The sequence below is a fragment of the Dryobates pubescens genome, chromosome 1, assembly GCF_014839835.1.
Source record: "Dryobates pubescens isolate bDryPub1 chromosome 1, bDryPub1.pri, whole genome shotgun sequence".
Taxonomy (NCBI): domain Eukaryota; kingdom Metazoa; phylum Chordata; class Aves; order Piciformes; family Picidae; genus Dryobates; species Dryobates pubescens.
The window spans coordinates 63,629,271-63,654,383 of NC_071612.1; the positions used below are offsets into that span (position 1 = coordinate 63,629,271).

At 42.2% G+C, this 25,113-nt stretch overlaps 1 protein-coding gene across 1 annotated transcript in view; it reads right to left on the reverse strand.

Moving 5' to 3' along the window:
- Positions 1-1,772: 1,772 nt before the first annotated feature.
- The window catches only part of PBRM1 (polybromo 1), a 66,406-nt gene continuing 43,065 nt past the window's right edge, over positions 1,773-25,113 (reverse strand). The window contains exons 24-32 of the mRNA XM_054167267.1: positions 24,203-24,360; positions 22,628-22,811; positions 21,428-21,638; positions 15,637-15,838; positions 11,700-11,858; positions 7,773-7,928; positions 5,285-5,355; positions 3,909-4,125; positions 1,773-2,655 (exon numbers count right to left, since the gene is read on the reverse strand). Of these exons, the coding sequence (XP_054023242.1) occupies positions 2,483-2,655; positions 3,909-4,125; positions 5,285-5,355; positions 7,773-7,928; positions 11,700-11,858; positions 15,637-15,838; positions 21,428-21,638; positions 22,628-22,811; positions 24,203-24,360 (1,531 nt within the window). The 3' untranslated portion in view covers positions 1,773-2,482. The remainder of the gene's footprint in view (positions 2,656-3,908; positions 4,126-5,284; positions 5,356-7,772; positions 7,929-11,699; positions 11,859-15,636; positions 15,839-21,427; positions 21,639-22,627; positions 22,812-24,202; positions 24,361-25,113) is intronic.

Genomic DNA, 25,113 nt, shown 5'->3' on the forward strand with positions numbered 1-25,113 from the left:
GCCATTATAGCCTAAATTTTACTGCAATCAACTGAAATGTCTCCAATATACAGAGACATTCTTTTGAAATAAATAAGCAAAACTTAAAATAACTGATTAGGGCCAGCCCAGTGGCTTAGTGGTAGTGCTCTGCACTGCCTTGCAGGAGGACCCAGGTTTCGTTTGCACTTCCAATCTCTTGCTCCTGGGCCAGAAAGAGCAGCGAAAAGTGGGGCTTCAGCTGCTCGGGCAGGAGAGAGCCAGTGCTGCAAGTCTGCTCATCACTGACCTTCAGATAAATTAAACATCTGAGTTATACAGGCTCCAAAGGGAGTTTCATCCAGTCCTCAAAAGAAAATAAATAAAACAATAACTTAACTAAAATCCATCCCAGGTTCTTTGGTGTATTTTTCGTTAATGCTGAGAAGCAGGAGGATGTGGTGGTGTATTACTACAATCCATGACAGTTCCAAATGCTCAAAAACTAGGATTTGCTGCCCGATTCACTTCAATGCCCCATCTTTGTGGCTCAAAGTTGCAAAGCCTGTGGTAATTGAAACCCATCTGAGGATGATGCTGTATATATGGGGGTGGTCTAAGACTATTCAGTTGCTACTTTAGTAAATAAAATTGGTCATTTACAAAGGCCAGGAAAGAATTTCTGTACCACAGGTGTGCTACTTGTAGAGTTCCAAAATGTAACTTTCCTATACGTTGCTTTGCTCCATTTCCTTCACATCCATTGCACATCTGACCTAAACTGTCCTTAAGTGCCTATTTGTAATTACATACTGTTCCTGTGCAACGACTGGAGGATTGCAATAGGAGAGGGACAGAAATTAGCCAGTAAAATTAAGTAACGGTTCCTACTTGCACATGTCACTTCCCTCATTGCCTTAATTTCATCAGCAAAACAGAACCCAAGACAGCCAGTATTTGAAGATAAATATTTAACCTTCTGCCAAATGTACTCAATGAAAATGTTCTGTCCTATTAGACTTTAATAAACATTTCCACATGAGGAACATCTCTAGCAGTAACGTGAAGTGTATCAGCAAATCAGTTCTTCTGGACTGAGTTGCAGTGACTATGTTCCTGCCAACAAACTGTTCAAATTGATACAGCTTTCCCAGTTAATGCAATCCAAAGTATTATTTCTATTTTTTTTTTCTGAAATTAAATGTGTGAAAGGATTTAGCTTTAAAGGAGTAACTTTACAGCCCAAAAACTGGTTAGTTATGAGGACAGGTAAATCTTCAGCAGAAGGCAGTCACAACCTCGAAATTTGGCAAGAGTCCCTACCTATCTTACAAACCAAACCAAACCAAACCTTACAAACAAAACCAAACCAAACCAAACTAGAAAAAAAAACAAAATCAAGAGAAAGAGATAAACAAGCCCAAGCCCTCTGAAGGCTGCACTGAAAATACTCTGTTTCTCCAACGTACCAGGTATGCTGAACTTACAGATACCATACAGTAGTATTCGACTTTAAAGTTAATTGAAGAGCCAAATTTCTCTCAAATTTTGCATTGCAAAACTTTCACTAAGGTGAATTAATACACTTAAAGAAAGCATAGAAAAAAAAGGTCTTCCAATGCCCAATTCATTAACAGAATATATGTGAATTTAAAAACACCACCTTACTTCACTAATGTCACAAGTCAGCTTTCCTTCTCCTCTAACTTACCTTCCCACACCTCAACTGGTTTGAAGCTCTGCATGCCAGTCCCACATGCAGACAGATTGCTTAGGGAGGAGGCTTTCTCTTCCCACTGCTCGGTGTTATCACAGAACCCTCAAAGCAGGTCATGGTAGATGGAATGCTTCACCTTCCAAGGGCACGCTACCACATGTATTCTGTTAGTGACGTAGGATCGCAATGGCCTTGGCTACACAATACAGGAACTGGACAACATCAGCAGTCAAGACACCCTTGTCCCGTCCACACTAGCACTTCCATGACTGCTGTGGCCCGCTCAGCTGCCTCGGTATTGACCTGAAATGTCTTTTTTCCCTAGTGTCAATACACAGCTTACCTTTAGCTCCTTTTGAGAGATCCTCCCTGCTCACACCCAAGTGAGATTTCTGCCAGAAGCGTCCAGCACACAAGCACACGTACACACATTCTTCTACGATGTAAACTATGACTAAGTTCACATTCCACTGTATCAACCTGTAAATACTTTGTTTTCTTTTTTTTCTTCTTTTATATAAAAACAATGGCATCAGATTCTCAGCAATAAAGTATAAGAAAAAGATGAATCCTTGACTACACTCAAACCCATTATGAAATCGCCTCTCAAACAAAGGAAACATATGCAAAAAATCCGTGTATTTGAGAAAGTCAACTCAATATAACAAAAAGTGAAAGATGCTTATTAAAAGTGTCCTTATATAAAAATGCTCTTGCAATGTACAGTAAAACGCAATACAAATTATTGTCGGTTCTCACTTCCCGCCGGGTGACTAAAAGAGCCCTTGCTCCGCGCCGGTGCCGGGGCTAGACGTGCTCGATGTTGTAGGCCTGGCGGATGTTGAGGGTGTCGCGCAGCATCAAGTCTCGCAGGCGCCACAGCGCGTCAGCCATCGTGGTGTGAGCCCCTTTGCTTTTCAGCCAGTGCGAAGGCAGTCGGCTCTCCTGCTCTTTTGACAAGTGGACGTCTCGTCTTCGTGCTGGAAGGGCAAGAGACGAGCTGGTTATCATAGAATCAGCCGGGTTGGGAAAGACCTAAGAGATCATCAAGCCCAACCTTATCTGCTGGGTTTGAGAGTCACCGTGATTTTTCTAGAGGAGGGTGAATAGAACGCTACAGCAGAACTTTAGCTCTGTTGTGGGCTCAAGACTGGATGTCTTAACCATAGAGAGGTCCTCCAGATAGCCCAGTGGGTGGACATGGGAAAAAGGAATCCTTGTTATTTTCATTCCCATAATCCCACATCTGTTCCCCTACATAAACAGGCATAATTGTTTGCTTTGCCTTTTCCTCTTTCTCTCTTCTCCCAATGGACCGAGCTGGTATCACTCTGGTATTTAAGGAGGAGTTGTGGCTTTTGGCCTTGAGCAGCCTGGCTAATTTTTACTGTGTCATTTGGCCCTAGGTAGGGAGGTACTGGGAGGGCATTTAGGCTTGGGTTTTGGCTTAGCTGGGGGGAAGGTGGGTTTTTTTGGACGATGCTGGCCTAGTGAGGTCTTGGTAAAGCCCAGGTTGGAGAGAACTGGGCCAAGGCTGAATATGAATTTGTGTGTTTCGTACTGTGTGTTGTATATAGTTGTGAATAGTATTTCCATTTAACTTTCCAATTGTGTATGGAGCGTTTTCCTTTTACTCCTTTGGGGAAGGGCAAAAGAGTTTCCATCCACTCTAAAACCATGACAGCCTCCTAGTCTTTAAGCCTATACAAATGAGCCTTAGATTTATACAACATTAATGGAATTAGCCTGCTGATAACATGCAAATTCCCAGTTTGTGGATTTCACAGAATGCCAAGTTGGAAGGCATCCCAAGAATCATCTGGTTCAACCTTTACCATGAGGGTAGTGGAACACTGGAACAGGTTGCCCAAGGAGGTGATTGGGGCCCCAACCCTGGAGATATTCAAGGTGAGGCTCAACAAGGCTCTGGGCAACCTGACCTAGTGGAGGACACCCCTGCTTACCGCAGAGGGGGTTGAACCAGATGGCCTTTGGAGGTTCCTTCCAACCCAGACTACTGTATGATTCTAGGTGATACTGTAGTTTAAATGAGATGGCCAAGACCCCTGTCAAGCTGAGCCTTAAAACTGAGCAGCTTATTTCTAACAATTACCTTCATGTGGACATTTTATGCAGCAGATTTGTTTAGTCTTTTCCCTACAAGCACAAAATATTAATGGTTCCAAACGAGTGTTCTGTCTGACAACCTCCCGCTCGCTGTCAAAAGCCTTACCTGCAAGGGTCTGGTCCCACTTGCTAATGCTGTTTGATTCGGCACTAAGCCCCTCAATGTATTTCAGATAGGCTTCAGAATGCAGAAGCCTCTGTGTCTTTGGTGGAGGGGAGACGAACATGGGAGTTGTGGGCTGCTGCATAACTGGCTGACTTGCTGGGCTCTGGCCAGGATACGGAGGAGGTGCCTGCTGTCCTGGTGGGCCAAGGATTCCTATCTGCAATGACAAAGTGATGGAGAGATCACACTTGGGGCAACTCCATGGAAGCCACTTTGCATTGTGCAACAGGTCATCCTCATTCAATGCAGCTTCAAAACAGGTTAGGAGCAAAGATGTAAGTTTCCCTGGAAGACACACTTCAGCCAGGGCTGTCTGTTTGGGTCACCACACTCATAGTGAACAGAGAACATTGTTGATATTTCTAATCTATGTAAACATACTCTGATTACTATCAAGGTTTCTCCTCTCTTCTATTAACCTTAGTTACTCCTTTTTCTTCATGCTTTCTCCAATTTGATCAGAAACCATGTGGGCTGTGAAGTGCAGGGTTTATCTCTAAATCATCTAATCCAAACTGACCCTCATCAGTTGGGCATCTGAGATACTTTCACAAAACAAATGCTAATTGCTGTCAGCCAAAAATTCCAGGCACAAACCCCCAAAAATAAACAACAAAAGAAAAATCACAGTAACAGAAGAATTCCCACCACTGTGATTAAGCAGCAGTACTGAGACCTCTTGACACAGATATCCTGTGGTCTGGAATAACTCAATGTCATGACACATACACTTGACTAACTTTCTCAATCTACTTCTGGTTTTACTTACATCCTCTAGCCAAATCACATTTCTCTTTATGACACAAATATTCAGTCCATAAAGCCACAAGCGTGCTGAACACTTAATCTGTATTAGTCACTGATGGTCACAATTGTTATCCCAGCTGGCAAATTCAGAACTGCCAATGAACATCTGCTTCATCAGTTTGTGGAACATAAGAGCAAACTAAAGTTCTACTCATCAAGAGCTGAGAAATGGATACCACCAAAGTGGGCCAAAGCTAATTACAGCAACTTAACAGTGTGTTGAAATGACTCCTCTTGGTTTAGTAGGTGGAAAACAGAACAAGACACTGTTGCTTCTGCTGCAGAAGTTATCCCACTGGGCAAAACCTACTTATTCCAGAAAGAACTCAACAAATACAGACACACACCCTGCATGTAAGGTATTAGCTGATTCTAAATATCCTGGTGTGCATTTGGTTTACATTCACCCTAGGCAAGGCTATGCAAGTCCCTACATGTCTTATCTCAGATGCTGTTCAAATGGGAACTGAGAGCCTTGGAACCTCATCAATCATGCCAAAATGACTCACCTGTTGTCCAAAAGGACTTGCTCCAGGTGCTGGAGTGCCTACCATGGGGGCCACATTTTGTCCTATAACACCTATATTCCAAAATACAAAAGAGTTAGTCTTACTTCAGAGCAGTGAGAAAGATCTCTTTGGTCTTCTACAGCAAGAATTCATACTTTGATATCATTGCTCAGAGTTATTGTAAGCAGATGTACAACATTCAAATACCCCCCTCTCCCCCAATTAATATAAAAAAAGACATTTTAGAAGTCTCTGAATGAAAAAAAAAAAGAAAAACCCAAAAAAAAAGCCAATATGACAACTACCAAACATTGGTATGTGGCCTGTGGAATTAATTTAATTAAAGAAATGCAAAGTGAGTAACATTTTATTTTCAGGGGCTTTTCTTTCCCGTGTTACTTTGTGATTCTCTAGCTGAATCTTTTTACTCATAAAATACACCTTTGGCTTGAGTGAGATCTTCCTGGAATCCTTTAAGAACGGAAATGCTGATTGGCTTTAGCAACATTTATCACTCCCTTGTGTTCAGCCTTATAAAATACGTTCCCAGCAGGAAGAAATCCAAGCCAGGGCACAAACTCTGTTAGATCTCACTAACAGAAAACGCAGCTTGGAGGTTAAGCTTAAATAGCCTTACATGTAAGGCCAATGACCATTTTAAATAAATTTCAGAAAAACAATATTAATATTATTAGTTTTTCTTAACCACATTAAAGCTTTCCCCTGAGGCAGAATGCAGCAGAAAACACCCATGTCAGTCTTACATACAAAGGTTTACAAATCGAAATGAGAGTCATGCAGGTCTTGGTATTTTACATACAGATGCTTTGCTCTGAAAAAATGAAGGTTATGCATGCTGCTGCTTTCCTTGCTGTTTATGCCACTTCTCACAGTCACTCAGTGCAAAAGCTGCAAACTAACTGTGCTCTTCTTGAGGGTTTCATGTGCTTGCAGATTTCTGTATCAGAGATCAAAAGATGTGCCGCTGCATTTTGCATGCTGAAGCACGATTTGAATGCATTCCCCTTTTGATCACAGCCCCTGTTCTCAATGCGTTTGTACTAACAGCAAGTCAGGAACAGGGGAAAAACAGTTAATACAAGTTATGGAAAGTAGTAGGGAGTTTTGCTTAGCTACAGAGCAAAGAGGTCTGGAGGAGGGCACCCTCACCTTTCCAGCACTGTAGCATGGCTTCACCCTTAGCCCACCCAGCCCAGTTTAGCACCACCTCATGTGTAGTCCTCCATTCCCAAGCTTTTTTTTTGCTCTAACCCATACCCTCACAGTTTTGAACACCAAACACACAGCCCACTTCTCCGGTGGGAAAAACTCTTCATTATCCTGGATTCACCTTCCAAACATTTGTATGTTACTGACATGTGCTAAATGCCTGGGTGAGTCAGTGCCAGGTTCAGAGACAGCTATTTTCTCGCTCCCTCTGTGACATTATGGTGAATCTTACAGACCAGTGAAGCTGCAAGCTGCACACCTAATGCTGAGAGATTTCTGGTAAAAACAAGCAATTAAAAACCCCACCGAACCAATTTACATACAGATAAGGTCTTAACAGTGCTTCTGATAAACACAGTTGCAAGTAAGATAGAGGAAGGCAAACGAGACTGCTTTCATCCACAGCTTAGCTGCTGTGGGAGGAGATGTACATCTTTTAAATAATAGGCACATGAGTTATCAGAGGTAAAAACTGAAACATTCAGCAAAAACCAGGATCAAAGGGCAGATGAACCTTTTTCCCCATAATGGGGACATTTTAATGGCATTTACACTGGAAAAATGCTTGTTTCATTCAGCCTTTTTTAAAAAATTCAAAAAGTGTGGCTAAAAGATAGCAACTGTGTGGTAGAGATGCTCTCAAAAAATCAGTTCTAAATTTGGCCATAACAGTATACAGATTTCTCCTCAGTGTTTTCAGTTCCTGTTCTATCAAGAAGCTTCCATCACAACTGTTTTACTGTTACGTGTGTCAGTGCCCCAGTGGCCAAGGGGTCTTACGTGACTAGGTTCATTTAAGTGCAGTTTGACTACTGATAAACAGTAACATACTGAAAAAGACTAGATCAATACATTCCAGTGATAAGCCCAACTTTAAGTAAGGAAAGGGGGAGTGGAAGGATGCTCTTCAAATGACATAAGGATACGAGTAGGCTGATTTCAGCTTTTCAGACCTCTGATAAATAAATGCAAAATTGTTCCATTTTCAGCTGGAGCGAAACTACTGCTGAAGCAGTGCCATGTCTCTCCAGTAACCTTTCCCTGCTGGTTTACTGGACACGCTGTTCTGTCAAGGTTTTGCATACACCTCACGTGTTCAGCAGTGCATTGTGCGCGCTGCAGCTCAACAAACCTGCAACGTTTAGAAACGGAAGCTATGACGAAGAAAACCCAAGCTGCAGGTAATTTCTGGAACAACTGATTAAACAGCAAGTACATGAAAAAATGAAACAAGGAGCAATGAGGATGACATTCTTACCGGGTGGTGGGATGCCTGGGATGCCTGGCATACCTGGCGGAAGTTGGTGGGGTGGGGGCACCCCTGGGTGAAGTGGCTGCATGCTGCCCATGCTAACAATGCCATCAACTGGGCCCTGCAAAGGTGGCAGCACCGGTGGATAGCCACTTATCATGCCTTGAAGGACACAACAAATTTCAAACATGCATCAATAACATGCAATATGATCTACACAGTAAGACATGCACTATGCACACAAAAAATCCACCAAAGAACATAAAAGCACCTTTAGTAGAGCAAGACGCTACTACAATTAGTATCTTGCAAAAAAAATAACAAACATTCAAAACAAAAAGAAGTTACAAATATGAAACACAACACTTCTGATGAATTAGTGTTTAGTGGATTTGTATGTTTCTGATGGGGCAATCGATGCTGAATGTTCAGATATGTTAACACAAGGAATCAATTCAGCCACAATTAAATGTTACTCACGCAAGCAATTTTAATACAGCTTAAAGCTCTGCCATCTGCATACAGATTACGAACACAACACTAACTACACAAAGCTCCACGTACAGCCCTGCTGCATGGGCTAGCTCAGACACCAAACCCAGCTGGAACAAAGGAAAGAAAACCTGCAAGTTTTTCTGCAGCACATATACAAGATTAACGCACAAAGGCCCTCAATTATTTGCATACTTAAAACTAACAGCAGTGACAAGGGTGATTTTCATTAAACCATCTCCAGTGTGAAGCTGACAGCACTGGCTGTGCTGGGCTGCAGTGTCTTGCACTCACAGCACTAGACTGAACTAGAAGGACTTACAGGGAGCCCCTGCAGTCCCTCACAGTTTCACTGGCAGTGATTTCAAGGTGTCTTCACAGGAAAATAAATGACATCACGAAGATGGTATTGTGCTGCTGCCCATGGCTCTAGTTTTCTGCATGTGAGGAAGACAACTTAGATCTTATTCTGGTTTCAGCTCAGGTTTGCTGCTATCCAATATAACTGCACTGTGTCATTAGGTCCTGGAACGTAAATTGCTTGTCCCTTGCTTGTCTTCTAAGCTTTTAAATTTAAATGGATGCATTGTCAGGTAACCAAGGAAAGGGGTTGAAAGGGCAATGAGAAGATGAGAGAGGACAGAAGCAGGTCCAGAGTGATGAGGTAAGTTTAGAAATGCAAAATTGATGGGGATTCTACATTCTGTTCCAAGAAACCACCTACTGAGTCTTTGTCACACTCCCAGTAACTCATAAAAGAAACTTTCAGAACAGGGATTTCTGCAATGAGACAGGGCAAAAAAATTAAGCCAGCTCTAACTGGGAAAAAAAAAAAAAAGCTGTCACCATCTCAGGATCAAAACAGATTGAGCAGCTACAAATATACAAGCTAGAATACTTTATTTCTCTAGGGAGAGTTGCAAAGGTGAGAAACCTGAAATTCCTGAAGTTTCACATGCAGCAAACAATGAGAAAATAAAGAACTGAACTCCCTTAAACCTTTATTTTGCACAGGACACCTAGACTGACACTTACTAAAGAGGTCTTAGATCCCCGTTTCAAATATCTGGAAGCTCATCTGTACCTCTTTATTAAGGTTTACAGATTAAGTGAAATCCATATTTCTAACAGAAAAAAATGAAAGAAGAAAAATAAAAGGATCTGTGGAACAAAGGGCTTTCACTGTGGCTACTGTCTGCTACTTCCAGTGCACCTCACACTACCATCACCCCTCCAATGCATTTACAGACACCTCTGAAGCTTTCAACCAACCAAAAGAGCTCCAACAAAACAAACTCCTATCCATCAATCAGGAAAGCTCATTTGTACATTTCCAGAGAAAATATTAAGAGAGCCAACTGAATTGAGTAAAGTTGTCATCAAATCTCCACGAGAAAAAGTTCCTGTAGTTCATGATGATGTCCTAAGAGCAGCTGTTTCCATACCCCATGCAGGAGTTACCACTTCGATTTTAAACTAGTAAACGTGGGCAAGTTTTCCAGCGCTTTCAAATTACTCCCTCTCCTACTTTTTACTGTAACAATGCCAGATTAAATAAACTTTTAAAGTTTACAAGAAACTAGAGCACTGCATGCTAAGAGAAATGCATCTCAGAAGGCATCAGGCTTCTTGGACCTGTGGGCCAAAAAGAAGTTCTTTTGAAATTCTGCGATTGAGTTCTCTAAACTAGAGAAAAGCAATCAAATGATGGAGGATGTGAAAGAGGCCTCAACAGAGTAAGATACTTCGAAGCAAGACTTGTGGAAACCAAAGGATGGAAGACTGTGGTTTTCAAATGGGCCACAAAATAGAATGAGTTTATAAAGATCCACCTGATCATCTACTTTAAAAGGTCAAAGTGAAGAGACTTGAATCCCTAACCACTTGAGTAAGATGATGGGCCTTCAATACAGGTTTGCTTTTGAGGAGGCTGCAGCAGGAAATTGGTATGTGGAGTCTGCAGAAAGCATGCTTTTGGAGAAGCTTTAAGGAAGTGTTCATGTAAGTCTTAACTGCCCAGCAACAATCACCTCCAAAAACTGGAAAAGTGCCAAATGCCAAAAAACCCCAAGAAAACACAGCCACAAGAGGATGACATTTCTACATACTCTAGATTAGTGTAAGTGACTCACAAAAGAGATCAGCACTGGAGAAGCCTTGTTTTTGGTGGGGAGTTTTTTTCCCCTCCTTTTTCTTAGTACCTGCACTGATAACTGTCCACACTCACAAACACACACCGACTGCAAACAGTTCAGAGGAAAATGATGAAGAATAAAGGGCAAAAAAACCCACCAAAACCCAAAAGCAAAATGCAACTTAGCATAAACATCTGCTTTGAAATCTGGAGACCACACACCAAACGAGGAATGTGCCTTCAGTTTAAACATCCATGCAGCCAATTTACTGAAGAGGCATTTAGAGACCATGATGGGAACTGCTTCAGGCTGTCAGCTATAAACATGGCCACAGCCTGTGAAACACGGGCAAAAAAAGGGAAAAATGACAAAAGAATAAATGGAATAATTGGAATGCCTTAAGGGAAAGTTAAAAAAAAATAATCCCAAAACTCAAACCAAAACCCCTCCAAATACTGATTTTTACTTGCTCGACCCCTATTCTAACCTCAACTCAATTAATCTATTTTCCTCATGAATGGGTGATGAAAAACAACCTATCAGCTCATATGGAATTCATTTTCTCACTGCTGTATGGCTGGTTCCCATACAAGAATCTCCAGTAAACTACACTGCCTCCAGATCTGATCCCAAAAATACTTAATACAAGGATACTCAAGTTAAATTACACTTTGTGAGGAGCACCAAACGCAGCTACAGGGACCTCACGGAAGAGCTCTCCAAGCTCAATTCTGTTTTGGACAATCACCTGATAAACCCAGCAATGCTGGCATTTATTATTTGTTTCTGCAGTGGCTCTAGATCCTAGTCTGCTCTGCTTACCAGTGTCCAATTGGAAACCCTGCAGCTATTGCTTGGACTTAAAATCTGGTCTGGATTGTGTTTGCCTCTCACCTTCCTGACAGTAAAAAGAAAGCCAAACCACTAATAATTTGACTCCTACTTTACCACTTCCATTGATGCTGTACGCACTGAGTATTTAGCTCTCTCCCCTCCTGCACAGAGCAGGGCTGAACATGAAACTCAGCAAAGTAGGTGAACAAACACGACTGCACACAAACAGAACACAACTACTGCACGAGGAGGACCCTTTTCCTTGCATTTTCCACAGACTACTGACTACTGGAGCAAGTAATGTGGGGCTACCAGGCTACTGCTACAGTTACGTCTGCTCGTTATGAAGAAAGACTGAAGAGGTTGAGCTTTTCCTTCCGTAAGGACAAAGTGACCCAAGAGAGTGTTCAGAGTTATGAAGGGGGTTGATATAGTGGATGAGGAAAAAATGGTCATATCTCCTACGTTTTACCTGCAACGGGTGTCAACTGCTGATTGAGCATTCCCATTGGTGTTGGTGGCGGCACCACCCCCATAAGAGCCCCGACAGGAGTGCCTGCCCGGGGGGAGGAATTCTGCTGCTGTGCTGCTCGCTCTCTCTCCTGCTGCTCAGCAACTTTAGCTGCCCGCTCTGTAAAAGTATTTTAGATTTTCAGTTCTGTTTTGTAACCCAGAATTTCAAAATATTATCTGTTCATTAAAAAAAAAAATGACTAGTCAAACACTGGCATAGTTTAGTCAAGTATCAAGTAGAACAGATGAATCTTTTCATACAGCATATGATTTAATTTCATGTGGCTGCAGCTAAGACTTTTAGAGAACCTCTTTTTTTTTTTTTTTTCCTTTTTCCATGAAAAATATTCCACAAAGTTTTATCTTTCTAAAAAAAATAAAAAATTAAAATAAATAATAAAATAAAAAAAAATTTTTAAAGTCAAAGAACAAATTTGCTAATAACACCAGGGTTACCAACATGAAGCAGCAGTCCAGCACTAGGCTCAGTCTGCACTGGGAAAACGTGGCAAAATGGTCCCTCCTTTGCCACTGTCTCAGCTGAACCAGCTGCAGCGAAGGCCAGCAGCTCTCACTCAGATCTGCCACCAGCTGCTGCAGGAATTGTAGGCATCATGTCTACCAGACGTGCCCTAAACTAATATGCAAACAGCAGACAGAAGTGCCAGCCAGTGGCCTGCTTATTCATGGGGTCCCCATGAACTTTACTGCTGATGCAGCCGAAAAGCAATGGCAAAGTTGGGAAGCATTTGCTAAGTTTCCCTAGTGTAGATAGGTCCTAAGTGTTTGGAACATAACAAGCAGCAGTTTGATGGACCAAAAATATTTTTCTCTGTCTCTTTCTGTCATTTGCCCCATTTGGTCCCCTTTGAGCTAATTTTGTTTGTTTGTTTTGCTGAAGATGTCTAACTCACATTGTGCTGCTCACTGGAGGTCATGTGTGTCCTTTGTAGGATGAATCTGGTCATTATCTCAATCAAGTTTCTCACTGTGACTGCAAGAACAAAAGATCTACTGCAGGAGAATCTGACCAGAGGACAATTTTATATTAAGGGAAGGGCAAAGGGTCGTGGGAAGAAGAAAGGAAAAAAAAACCAAAACAAACCAACAAAAAAAACCCAAAACCACAACCAAAATCCAAGCAAACAAAAAAGGAGATACACTGAATGCCCACTCAAGGTGCTTTGGGGACATGCAAGTTGCTGATTCCTTTACTCTGAACATTGTCTCTGACTGATGCAATGAGGAACAACAGAGAAAAAATGAATGTAGCATACATCTCCAGCAAATCTTAGTAATACTAAATGCAAGGCTACAAGTTTTCCTGCAGTTGGTGAGAGATGAAAATTGCCACTAAAACACCAGTCAAGGTCCACTGTCAAACAAAAGCTAAGAAGTTCATCGAGGAGATTAACTTATGCATCATGCCAATGTTATTAATTTTCTCTAGGATATGACTTCAAACATCTATCACCTGTTTATGCAGCTTCTAGCACTACTTCCATACACTGAAAGACCAGTTTCATTTCCAAAGTCACTTCCTTCCTTCATTTCACTTCCATAATTTCAGGAAGAGATGACGACGCACAGAAACTCCAAAATTCAGTACAGGCAACTTATATGATTGAGCACAAAACACACAAGGCATGTAAAGGTAGATCCAGAACTAAAAAATGAGGGAATTCTCTTCTGAGCAGAGCAAGATGAAGCAACTGTTCTGCGTCTCACCTACTTTTAGCTGGCTAAAAAAGCGGTCAAAAGCACACTTTCTTGAGACGCTCTGATGAATGAGAACTTACTGATAAGCATCACCAGACTTTAGAGTGCTGTGCTTTGAAGAAGGACTCGACACAGGACAGTACTTGAGTTTGACTTAGCCTCTATTCATGCTGGGAATGCCACAGAACTAAGAGACAAAACACTGCCAATGGGAGCTGCAGCACCTGTACCTCAATACTCAATACCAAACCAGAATCATTTAGGCCAGGACTTGAGATCATTCAAACAAAATTTCCAGTACAGGAAAGAGACCTTCTGCTTTGAACAGAGCTTTTCCTTAACACAGGCCTTTACCTCAGTCCCATGCATTATTCTGTTTCATTCTGAAGAGTTTTCACAGTGCAATTAGGTATGCAGGCATTTCCAATGCAGCCTGTTCTTTGCTCAACTGCTACTAAAAAAACCAACTATTCCCAAATAAAATTTTCAGTGGGTTAAAATGGAACATGAAAAGACATTTTTTCAGTGAGGTATTAAACCATGCCTGCTCCCTGCTGCACATCCACACTAGAGAACATATAAATTTTGACTCATCAGTGGAAGGAGAGGGGGTTCTCTCCTCTCACACATGGCAAGCTAACAGAGTTTGGATGCTATGTAACCCCATTCCAGCCTCTCAAGATCAAATGAAAATAAGTCTAGTTCTGGGCAGACATGAAGCCAGAGAAAAATGCAGCCCAAACCCCAGTTTAAGAAAATTTTGAGAAAGAGGATCGGAATGGAAACTATCACTGACACAGTGGAGAGAGACTGTTGCTCCCATTAGGTTACAGCTGTGTCTTCCTGCAAAGTGCAAAATGTGGAGCTGCCCTAAGCTAGGAAGCCATGACTCGTTAGCCCTCCTGCTGCTTAAGAATTAGGCTGTAAGGAAGACTGTCAATAAAAATGAAGCCATGTGCACCTGGAAGTGTGTAAAAAGACACTACACAGTACTTGCACCAAGAAAGAGCATTACTGTTTCCCTTCACAGCATTTGCAATGAAAACTTGCATCCTCCAGAACTGCAGAGGTACTACTGTGAATCCAAGAAGGACTGAGATGGCTGAGAGTAGGAAGTGATAGTGTGCAAACTTCTGGTTTGAAGATCAAAGCTGCCTATAAGTTATGAGCATGCAGAAAACCTCACATCTCATAATTTAATTGTGGGATACCTTTTCAGGGTGTTGAAAATTTTCTACTCAAAGTAGCATTTTCTTCCAATAAAATTGCAACAGTTGCTTAAAAAAAAGTGTTTTTTTTATATTGGAAGTGTTGACATATTATCAACTAGAGTGACAGCAATGGATGTTAAATCAATGTATTCTGCTTGGGTAAGGGTTTGTTGTTAAGAATGAGTTGCATTTTATTTTACTCAAATAAAATTGAAACACAATGACCAGTAACAGAAGGGAGGTGGAGGGGAGAGGAAGGTGGGGGAAAGAGGCAAGGAGCAAGAGAAATGAAGAGAGAGTAAGAGAGAGTGAGAGAGAGAGAGAGAGAGAGAGAGAGAGAAAGAGGTCTAATGTATTTCATGTCTATGAAATATTCTAGGCTTACTTCAGGATCTGAATGAAATCTCTCAACAAAATCAGTTACAACAGTTGATTAGTACTGAGATAATAATACTGAGAATATCAGGTCACATTTACAGCACCGTAGCAGATTCCATATCCTTGATTTTAATCTACCAAACTTTTTAGGACTCTAAGTAATGTTAATCAAAGAACTTCTTCATACTTTGCTGTAAGCCTTCTTACCTGCTGCTACAGCTCTGAAGAGTTTCTTGTCCAAAATTTTCCCCAGTCTTGCTTTAAGGAAACTTTCACAAACCATTTACCCAACTGACTTCCAGCCCAGAGGCCTCGTGCCCCTTTACTTCTAATCTGCCCCCATTGTTCTCTTAGTTATTTGTAGCAAAGACATCTAAATCATCAGTTGTGCACTACAAAACTTAAACATGTTCTTCACTCCTCTTCAGCCATCTCTTAAGATGAACTTCTCTTTAAGGTACATCCAGAACAGAAACACAAATACCTTCATTTATTAAACCTGTCATCTGTGTAACAGCAATGAATGCATTGAGAAAGGGGAAAAAAACAAAAGGCACAAAAGAATTTAACATCTTGGGTTTTATTTACCTTCGTATTCTGCTTTCTTTGTTGCTTCCAAGTTTCTCCATTCAGTTCCTACAAGCCTGCTGAGCTCTCCAAAGGAGTAGTCTGGGTGCTGAGCTTTAATCACAGCCCTCATCTCGCTGCTAAATAAGATGTACCCACTCATGTTGATCTTCCTTTTCGATCCCTCCTTCTTGGTGCTGCCCTTAACAGACTTGGGAGCGGACTGTGAGAAAAAGCAGCTATGACCACAAGTGTAGAAAAGAGAAGCTTCTCGACATGCAAAACTCAAAACCATAAGAAAGGGTGTTTTAAAATATCCCAGCATTTCTCTTGAACATATGTGCACAAGCACCATCCAACCTCAGAGCCCCTAAAGAGAGACTGCATCTACCAATGCATGACAGGAACATATGCATGCTCTTATGAAAAGTACACAGGCTGAAAGAAAAAGAAGAAAGTCACTGTGTTCTTGTGCTTTTCAATCCTTCCTCACATACTCCTACCTTAGAGGCTTCAAAAAATTATCAGTAAGACAATGCTTACTGTTACCTAAAAATCATTCCAAACTGAACAAGATGACTAAGAGAGCCTGAGCAGCAAGTAAGTGACTCTGTGGAAGGCCAGAAGAGAATAATTGTGTGTTGCCAACGCAAGTTTAGTGATACATTTTATTTGTCATTGCACGCTGTAGGGAAATACTTCCCCATTTCTTCCTTGGCATTTGCAGCCCCTACGCTCCCTGGCTCCATCTTCCACTCTTCCAGTCCCTAAATACTTTGTTTCGCCTGCCACACTTTTCTTTCACTCTAGTGTTCACCCTTCATTACGTAAATAGCCATTTCTCCCCCCCAAAACTCAAAGCTGAGTTTTGCTGATCACTGTTCACCTGTACAACAGGTTCACATCACGTTCCTGAATTGATGGCTAATAAAAATTCTGCTCCTTTGCTTTTCCCATGATGGCTGCACTGCTGTTGAGAGCTTCTTGATGTTTCCAGCCATTGAAAATATTAACCTATTTTGACAACGACTGAGATAACACAGTTGGAACTCCCTTTCCAAAGGCTCCTTCCACCTGCATTTGCCACAGGAGAGCACAATTCACCTGTACTCTGATCAGTAAGGCCCACAAATATATCATCATATCAAAAAAACCCTCAAAAGGTCCTTCTCACATCCTAAATAACACAAACGTCCTACACCTTGAAAAGTGTAATTGTTTCCAAATACCTGGTGGGGGAAAAAGAGGAAATGAAAAATATATTCAACTGTTTTCCTGCCAGCCTGAAATTCTGGCCACGTTACTAACATCTTCTACTTGCTACTTTGAATCCACAATCTAATGTTTTTCTCTCAGCTAAAAAAAAAAGCTTCAACAACACAAAGATGCTTAAAAGGTCTTGATCTTCATTTCAAAGCCAGGCACTGGGTGAACTGAGGCATACTTGTATGTTATTCCAAACTTCACAGTAGGAATTTTCAAACTACAATCCACTCCTGATGTTTTCATTACAAACCTAAAGACAACACTCGACTTTTTAAGAGGAACACTTCTACGTTTGTCTCTAAGATGGAGGAAATGAAGAAAGCTCCATGCCGGTTCTGTGATGATGAACAGGGCCTACCCAACTCATACTGCCTTTTCAGGAAAGCCCAGGCTGGCAACCAGGATTGTCAATTCAGAAACAGGAAAATCTATGGATATATTTGCCTCTTACACCTCTGCTTCTAGATAGCTAAAAGCTGATCATCTGGTTTTGCTTTTATGGTGTTTGCAAAAGTTTTCAGTAACAGTGACCTTGTGTAAAAACCTACCCATCAGTTTGGAAAGGCAAACAGGCCTCTGAGAAACAGTAAGACTTCTTCATTTCGTCCTTGCATTCTCTGGTTTTTTACATCTCTGACACAGCTATTTTTAAATGCATATTTTTTCCCCCATTTGAGTCAGATAAACGCATACTAAGTTTTAGATGAGTTAGGAGAAGACATAAACCAGGACTCCTGTTATGCCCTTTCTCTGCCGTGTGCAGAAAGTGAGGTTGTACGTTACTTTCTCTCTTAGGTTCAATTTGATTCACAGCAAATTGCAGCAGGAGATACATAGAATACATAGAATACATAGAATAAACCAGGTTGGAAGAGACCTTCAAGATCATCGTGTCCAACCCATCAACCAATCCAACACCACCCAAACAACTAACCCACGGCACCAAGCACCCCATCAAGTCTTCTCCTGAAAACCTCCAGTGATGGCGACTCCACCACCTCCCCAGGCAGCCCATTCCAATGGGCAATCACTCTTTCTCTATAGAACTTTTTCCTAACATCCAGCCTGAACCTCCCCTGGTGCAGCCTGAGACTGTGTCCTCTTGTTCTGGTACTGGCCGCCTGGGAGAAGAGACCAACATCCGTCTGTCTACAACCTCCCTTCAGGTAGTTGTAGAGAGCAATAAGGTCACCCCTGAGTCTCCTCTTCTCCAGGCTAAGCAACCCCAGCTCCCTCATCCTCTCCTCGTAGGGCTTATGTTCCAAACCCCTCACCAACTTTTTTGCTCTTCTCTGGACTTGTTCCAGCAAGTCAACATCCACAACAACCCCATGCAGAGCTACAGGCTGGGGTCAGAGTGGCTGGAGAGCAGTCAGGCTGAGAGGGACCTGGGGGTGCTGGTTGACGGTAGACTGAACATGAGCCTGCAGTGTGCCCAGGCAGCTAAGAGGGCCAATGGCATCCTGGCCTGCATCAGGAACAGTGTGGCCAGCAGGAGCAGGGAGGTCATTCTGCCCCTGTACACTGCACTGGTTAGGCCGCACCTGCACCTATTTGTCAGACCACACAACACCACGTATTCACTTGTCTTGATTCCTTTATGTCCTTGATGCCTCTTTGTTATCAGAAGAAAAAAAAAAAAAAAGTTGAAAAGTTCTGGAGTTTAACTGCTACCAAAGAAAATCCCATACATTTCAGAGAATGGGAAGCAAACACTTGCCTTTTACTAGGAGCTCTGTTTAAAAAGACACCTTTCACTTGGGGCACAAATCGGACAGAGTATCTGAAGAATAAAGTCTATTTCTGTGTTATATGTTAGTTATCTCTCCACCAGAGTTAAATTGTGATATGAATACCAGCTCAGACTCAATGTGCCTTTTCTTTACCAATCAGTAAAGTGAGGAATCTGCCAGGGTACTTGCATATCATTATTCACATCTTAGCACATGTTGCTATTGATCCTGTTCAGTTGTACTTGTTTGTTGGGGTTTTTTGGGGAGGGGAAGGAGGGAGGTTTTTTGTTTGGGTTGTGGGGTTTTTTTTTGTGGTGGTGATTTTTTGGGTATTTGTTTGGTTTTCCACTTCAAGTTTTACATTTCAGAGTTCATATCTATCTAAAGGTACACACATGTGTTGGATATACACACTGAGGCTGATTTCTCATCAGCTGTGATGAGAAGATGGTCAGTGACTGGCTGGAAAGCAGCCCTGAGGAGAGAGACTTGGGGGTGCTGGTGGATGAGAAGCTCAACATGAGCTCTCAATGTGCACTTGCAGCCCAGAAAGCAAATCCTGGGCTGCAGCAAGAGAAGTGTGGCCAGCAGGTCAAGGGAGGTGATTCTCCCCCTCTACTCAGCTCTGGTGAGACCCCACCTGCAGTACTGCCTCCAGTTCTGGAGTCCCTATTACAAGAGGGATCTGGAGGTGCTGGAAGGTGTCCAGAGAAGGGCCATGAGGATGAGCAGAGGGCTGGAGCACCTCTCCTGTGAGGACAGACTGAAGGAGTTGGGGCTGTTCAGTCTGGAGAAGAGAAGGCTCCAAGGTGACCTTATTGTGGCCTTCCAGTATCTGAAGGGGGCTTACAAGAAGGCTGGGGAGGGACTGCTCAGGATATCAGGTAGTGACAGGTTGGACTTGATGATCTTTGAGGTCTCTTCCAACCTTGGTGATTCTGTGATAGGACTAGGGGGAATGGAATGAAGCTGGAGGTGGGGAGATTCAGGCTGGAGGGGAGGAGGAAATTCTTCACCATGAGAGTGGTGAAGCCCTGGAATGGGTTGTCCAGGGAGGTGGTTGAGGCCCTGTCCCTGGAGGTGTTTAAGACCAGGGTGGATGAGGCTCTGGCCAGCCTGATCTAGTGTGGGCTGTCCCTGCCCATGGCAGGGGGGTTGGAACTAGATGATCCTTGTGGTCCCTTCCAACCCTGACTGATTCTATGAGTCTATCCAGAAAGCTTTGCAAGACTGTCAATATTTCAAATAAATAAAAAAGAAAAACCACAAAACAAACAAAAACCCCACCCCAAAATAACAAACCCAACCCAACCCACCAACTAACCAAACAAACCCAAACAAAACCCCAACAACTTCACACCTGGCTTTTTGAAGAGTTGTTATATATTGGTATTTAAATAAAACTTCTCAGGGGAATCTAAACAGAACACAGCTATGTAGAAAGACAGAAAGCAAAAGGAGATCAAAAGACAGAGAATGCTGCAAAAGGCAGTTTGAGGACATCTTTGATGTCCAATGATCCCTATTAGATTGCTTTCGGCAGCCGCCGTGCTTAACAACGGGAATATTTTGATGTAAGTTACCTTCCCAAAGCGTTACATTACTTGGTTAATGCTGGCAATATGATTTCTGTTTGTAACACTCTGCAAGACTTTTTTTCATGCTACTTACAAAAACTTGACACCTTAAAAGCAGCAAGACAACCGTGCTCAGGGAAATGCACTTGGTGGTCTGCCCATGGCAGAAATGACAACCGCACCAAGCCAAAGCTTTCCATTTCATCAGCTCTCTTTCATAACATCCAGATACAGTTATTATTAGAGGTCACATCCTTGCTTCAACTACCAACGAGGATGCCACTTCACAATAAATGGAATAGAGCAGAAATCCATCTTTCCGGTTACAAAAGTGTCTGAAGTTCTCTCCTGTTCCCAGCAGGTCATTCCCACTGCCTCTTTTATGCTGGCATTAGCTTGGATGTGGCAATGCAATCAATCATAAAAGGTGTCAGCCAGTTGCAAGACAACTTTTTTAGGTTAGGTTAATTTCTGTTGAAGCAGTTCCTCACCCTGCTTCAATGCTCAGTTACGTAAGTACCAGGGCTTGCATAAGACACACAGCAAGAGAGGGAAGGGGATCCAAAGCCCCCATTAAAGCAACATCAGCAGTGACTCATGCTGCATTCAGACAGTACAGAACCCCACACAATTCCCATTTTACTTCCTACCCATTTATCAGCAAGTTAATACTAAAGCTTCTAGGACACTGAGTTCTCCTAATTTTCAACAAGTTCTTACTCCCAAGTAAGAATTACAGTAACTCAGTGATAAAGTAGTGACTTCTTTTTCCTTTAAGGATGATGCCCAGCATTTTCCATAAACATGCCAAAACTCTAACACCCAAAATGCCAACTTTTTTCCTAAATTTAAAGAAAAGCTTAAAAATAGGTGTTAGGGAAGGTGAGAATTACAATTAAACTTTTACATTCCAACTTGGTATGTAATAGGATGACTTGATATTCCCAAACAGGTGTCATGGAAAATCTATTCATAAGAACCAATGTTAACACATCATACAAAAATGTTCCCTAGATTTTCCTCTAGTGAGTAATTTCCTTTAAAAAAATGTTTTAATGGGCTTCAATATTATGACCTGGATATCATATTGGATGTGCCAAACCCGTTGTGTAATCTATTCCACGGGCTTGTAAACTGAATTTTGTCTCTTCTGTGTATATGATAAAATGTTACTGGCTTTTCAGTTATTTGGGTTGGGGAAAGAATGTGGAATATAAAGGTGTAAAGATTTCTTACCTGTGGTGGAGTGTAAGGCATTATATCCAAATCACTAGCTAAGGGGGTCTGAAGCTGAGGCAGAGAAGGTGTTTCAGTCATATCACCTTCCTCTTCTCCCATCTCTTCCATGTCCTCATCGCCTCCCTCCAACTCAGCAAATTTTGCTTCTAGCTGCTGAATCTTCTTTTCAAGTAGTGGAGATGGCTCCTTCTGAGGAACTATGGGTTTTCTGCAAGATGGAGGAAGAAGACAAAAAGCAGATGAGAATACACTCCTAGTTCACAAGGGAAGACCAGCTTTGCTTCCTTTGCCACTGAACAGCATAGAAACAATGGTGACACAGGATGCGCCTGTGCTTCTTGCAGAACACTGAGCAGAAATCATTCAGTGCCCATGGCCAGTGCTTCATTTTCAGCCACTTGTTTGAAGGGTTACTTTTTAGAATTATTTTTTATGAGTTACAAGGGGATTTCCATGTGCAAATACTTCATTTCTGTAACAGAAGGCAGTTAACACCAAATTTCCTTAGATTTTACATTTCACTTAATATTTGTATTACTACCAATGTTCAGCAACTGGGAAACTGTTACCTATAATGGAGATTTTAACAAATGCCAAAATTCACCAATCTGGTAACCTAAAAACTCTTCCTGAAGTCAGAAGGAAAAGAAAGCATCCATTGGCATTAAAACCACAAAAAGACTGATGTCACCTGGACTTCTTTCTGAAGAAGTGTGATTGGTCAGAATACATCTACAGCTAGGACTTTTAAATATGTGCTGATTCTGGCTGGGTTCTGTGGTTCTGGGACCACAACAGCATTGATTACACATGGATGCAGTTACTGCTGAACAGTACTGACACATGACTAAGGCCTTTTCTTTTTAATTGCTCTCCACCCCCCAGCAAGCAGGCTGAAGGTGGGCAATAAATTGGAAGTGCAGACAACCAGAACAGCTAGGCCAAACTGAGCCAGGGGCTATTTCACACCATGACAGTGTGCTCAGCACTATGGGGAAAGAAGGAGGTAGAAAGGGCACTGCAGGCTATGGCATTTGTCTTTCCAGGTAACCATGCTGATGCTCTGCTTTCCAGGATACAGATAAACGTCTGCCTGCCAATGGGAAGTAGTCAATTAATTCCTTATTTTGCTTTGTCTGCACATGCAGCTTTGCTTCAGTTAATGAACTGTCTTTATCTTGACCCAGGAGATTTTACCTAAAATAGTATATTTCATCATCTACAACTTTTGCAGAGAGTGAAAACCTCTTCAGCCCTTTAAACTTCTTCATTTGTTTGTCACTTTCATTGTAGCGGCTCTCACAAAGGAAAACATCATTTTCTGAGATTTCTGTTGGTCTGCAGGAGAGGAAATCTTTGAAGGACAGAACCACACACTTTCCTGCAGAAATGAAAGAGCTGGGTTAAGAAGGCAGCCACACTTGCAGGCATTTTACAAGAAATGTGGAAAGTTAAATTTTTTTGCCAATCTCCCAAGTCTGGAAGGTTCTTGGTATTGGTGCAACTACAAACACACCAAAACACAGCCCTGCAAAATAACACCACCCACAAGAAAACTACATGAAACTTAATGCAGCTTTGGAACATTTTTAAAGAAGAAAACCTGTAAAATAACAAAAGCCCATGACTCTTGCACCTGGGAAAGAAAAACCCCAGGGATCAGTATACACTGGGGACTGACCTTTTGGAGAGCAGAGGGAAAAGGATCTGGGGGTCCTAGTGGATGGAAAATTGACCATGAACCAGAAACGTGCTCTCGTGGCCAAGAAGGCTAATGACATTCTGGGGTGTATTAGAAGGGGTGTGGTCAGTAGGTTGAGAGAGGTTCTCCTCCCCCTCTACTTTGCCCTGGTGAGGCCACATCTGGAATATTGTGTCCAGTCCTGTGCCCTTCAGTTCAGGCAGCGCAGGGAACTGCTTGAGAGAGTCCAGAGCAGAGCCACAGAAATGATTAAGGGAGTGGAATGTCTTCCTTATGAGGAGAGACTGAGGGAGCTGGGGCTCCTCAGCTTGGAGGGAGACTGGGAAGTAACCTCATTCATGTTTATAAATATGTAAAGGGTGAGTGCCAAGAGGACAGAGCTAGGCTCTTCTTGGTGACACCCAATGACAGCACAGGGGGCAATGGGTGGAAGCTGAGGTATAGGAAGTTCCATGGAAACATGAGGAAAATTTTTTTCACTGTGAGGGTGACTGAACACTGGAACAGGCTACCCAGGGGGGTTATGGAGTCTCCCTCTCTGGAAATATTCAGAACCTCCCTGGATGTGCTCTGTGGGATCTGCCCTGGGTGATCCTGCTCTGGTAGGGGAGTTGGACTGGATGACCTTTCCAAGGTCCCTTCCAGCCCCTAACACTCTATGATTCTGTGATCATTAGTTAGTTAACTATATGCACAGCATCAGAACTACACAACAAAGTACACAGTCACCATGTCATGCAACAAAGGAAATTTCAACCTTCTCCTGGACCAAGTCTTCAGGTAGCACATACTGGAATAGTGATTTCTGCTCTCTGGCTGCAGGCAATGTTCACTTTATCATCATATATGTAATCCCCTTATTGTAACAAAGCTTCCTTGCAGTGAAAAAACCTCACTACAGGTCCCAAAGACAAGGATGCACATTAGAAATGGACTGAATAACCTCAACTACCCCACTCAGTATGGAAATTACATACTTGGAAGCAAACCTACACATAGCTACAAAACAGTTCATACTGTATAGGCAAAGAAAAGGAGTGTTTGATGGATTTCAAGTTGTTAGCAATTACCCAAAATGCAAGTCATTGGACAGGTCTCTTCCAGGTTACTCAAAAACACTTCCTTCTTATAGAACATTTTAGTTGGTTCATGTTCAGTTTCTTCAGGATGTATGAAGATTGGACCGAAGAAATACGCAGCTCCATCTCGTACCCACATCTTTTCAATCCTGCAAAGAAAATCACATCACTGACCTAAATGGAAGGCCATCCCTCCTCCACGAGACAGCTGGACACAGCAGTGTTCTGTCAATGAAAAATGAGTACAGAGGAACTGCCTTTTCCAGCTCCACAACCATATCACCTTTTTACTCGGCGGTGTCTTTGTTTAAAGAGCAGACAGAAATTATTTTACTCACAAAGGAAGTAAAATAAAGATGCTCTCGTTGAATTGCAGTGAAATACAGAAATTTTATTCAAAAAATATATTGAAAAATACAGACTACATGAAACCTTAACACAGGATACATGAAAACCCTCAAACACCTTCCCCCAACCAGACTAAACCACAAACCCCAGTGCTCCTTTTCTCCCCTCCCATTGTCTCCCTTCCATTAGGCCTAAATGGGCCAAAATTGTGCAATATAAATTAGTCAGGCCTCTGAAGGCCATACACAGGTAATACTCCACCATGTTACGAGATAAGGACTCCCTCCAGAGAGCTGAAAGGAGGGAGAAAAGAGAAAGAACAAATTGTACAGCCTGCCTATGAAGAGATAGCACAATTATGGGATAGAATACACAATTTACACCTTTCCAGTCCATCCCTGGACCTTTCTGATCCTCCTGGAGAATTCAACTCTATGGTTTTTTAAAGGCACCAGCCTCAAACTGTGGTGAATGGTGCTTATGCCCAGGATTGTGTCCCAAATATTGCCAGAACATGCTTCTGTGTGTTCGACTCAAACCCCCTTTTTCCTGCT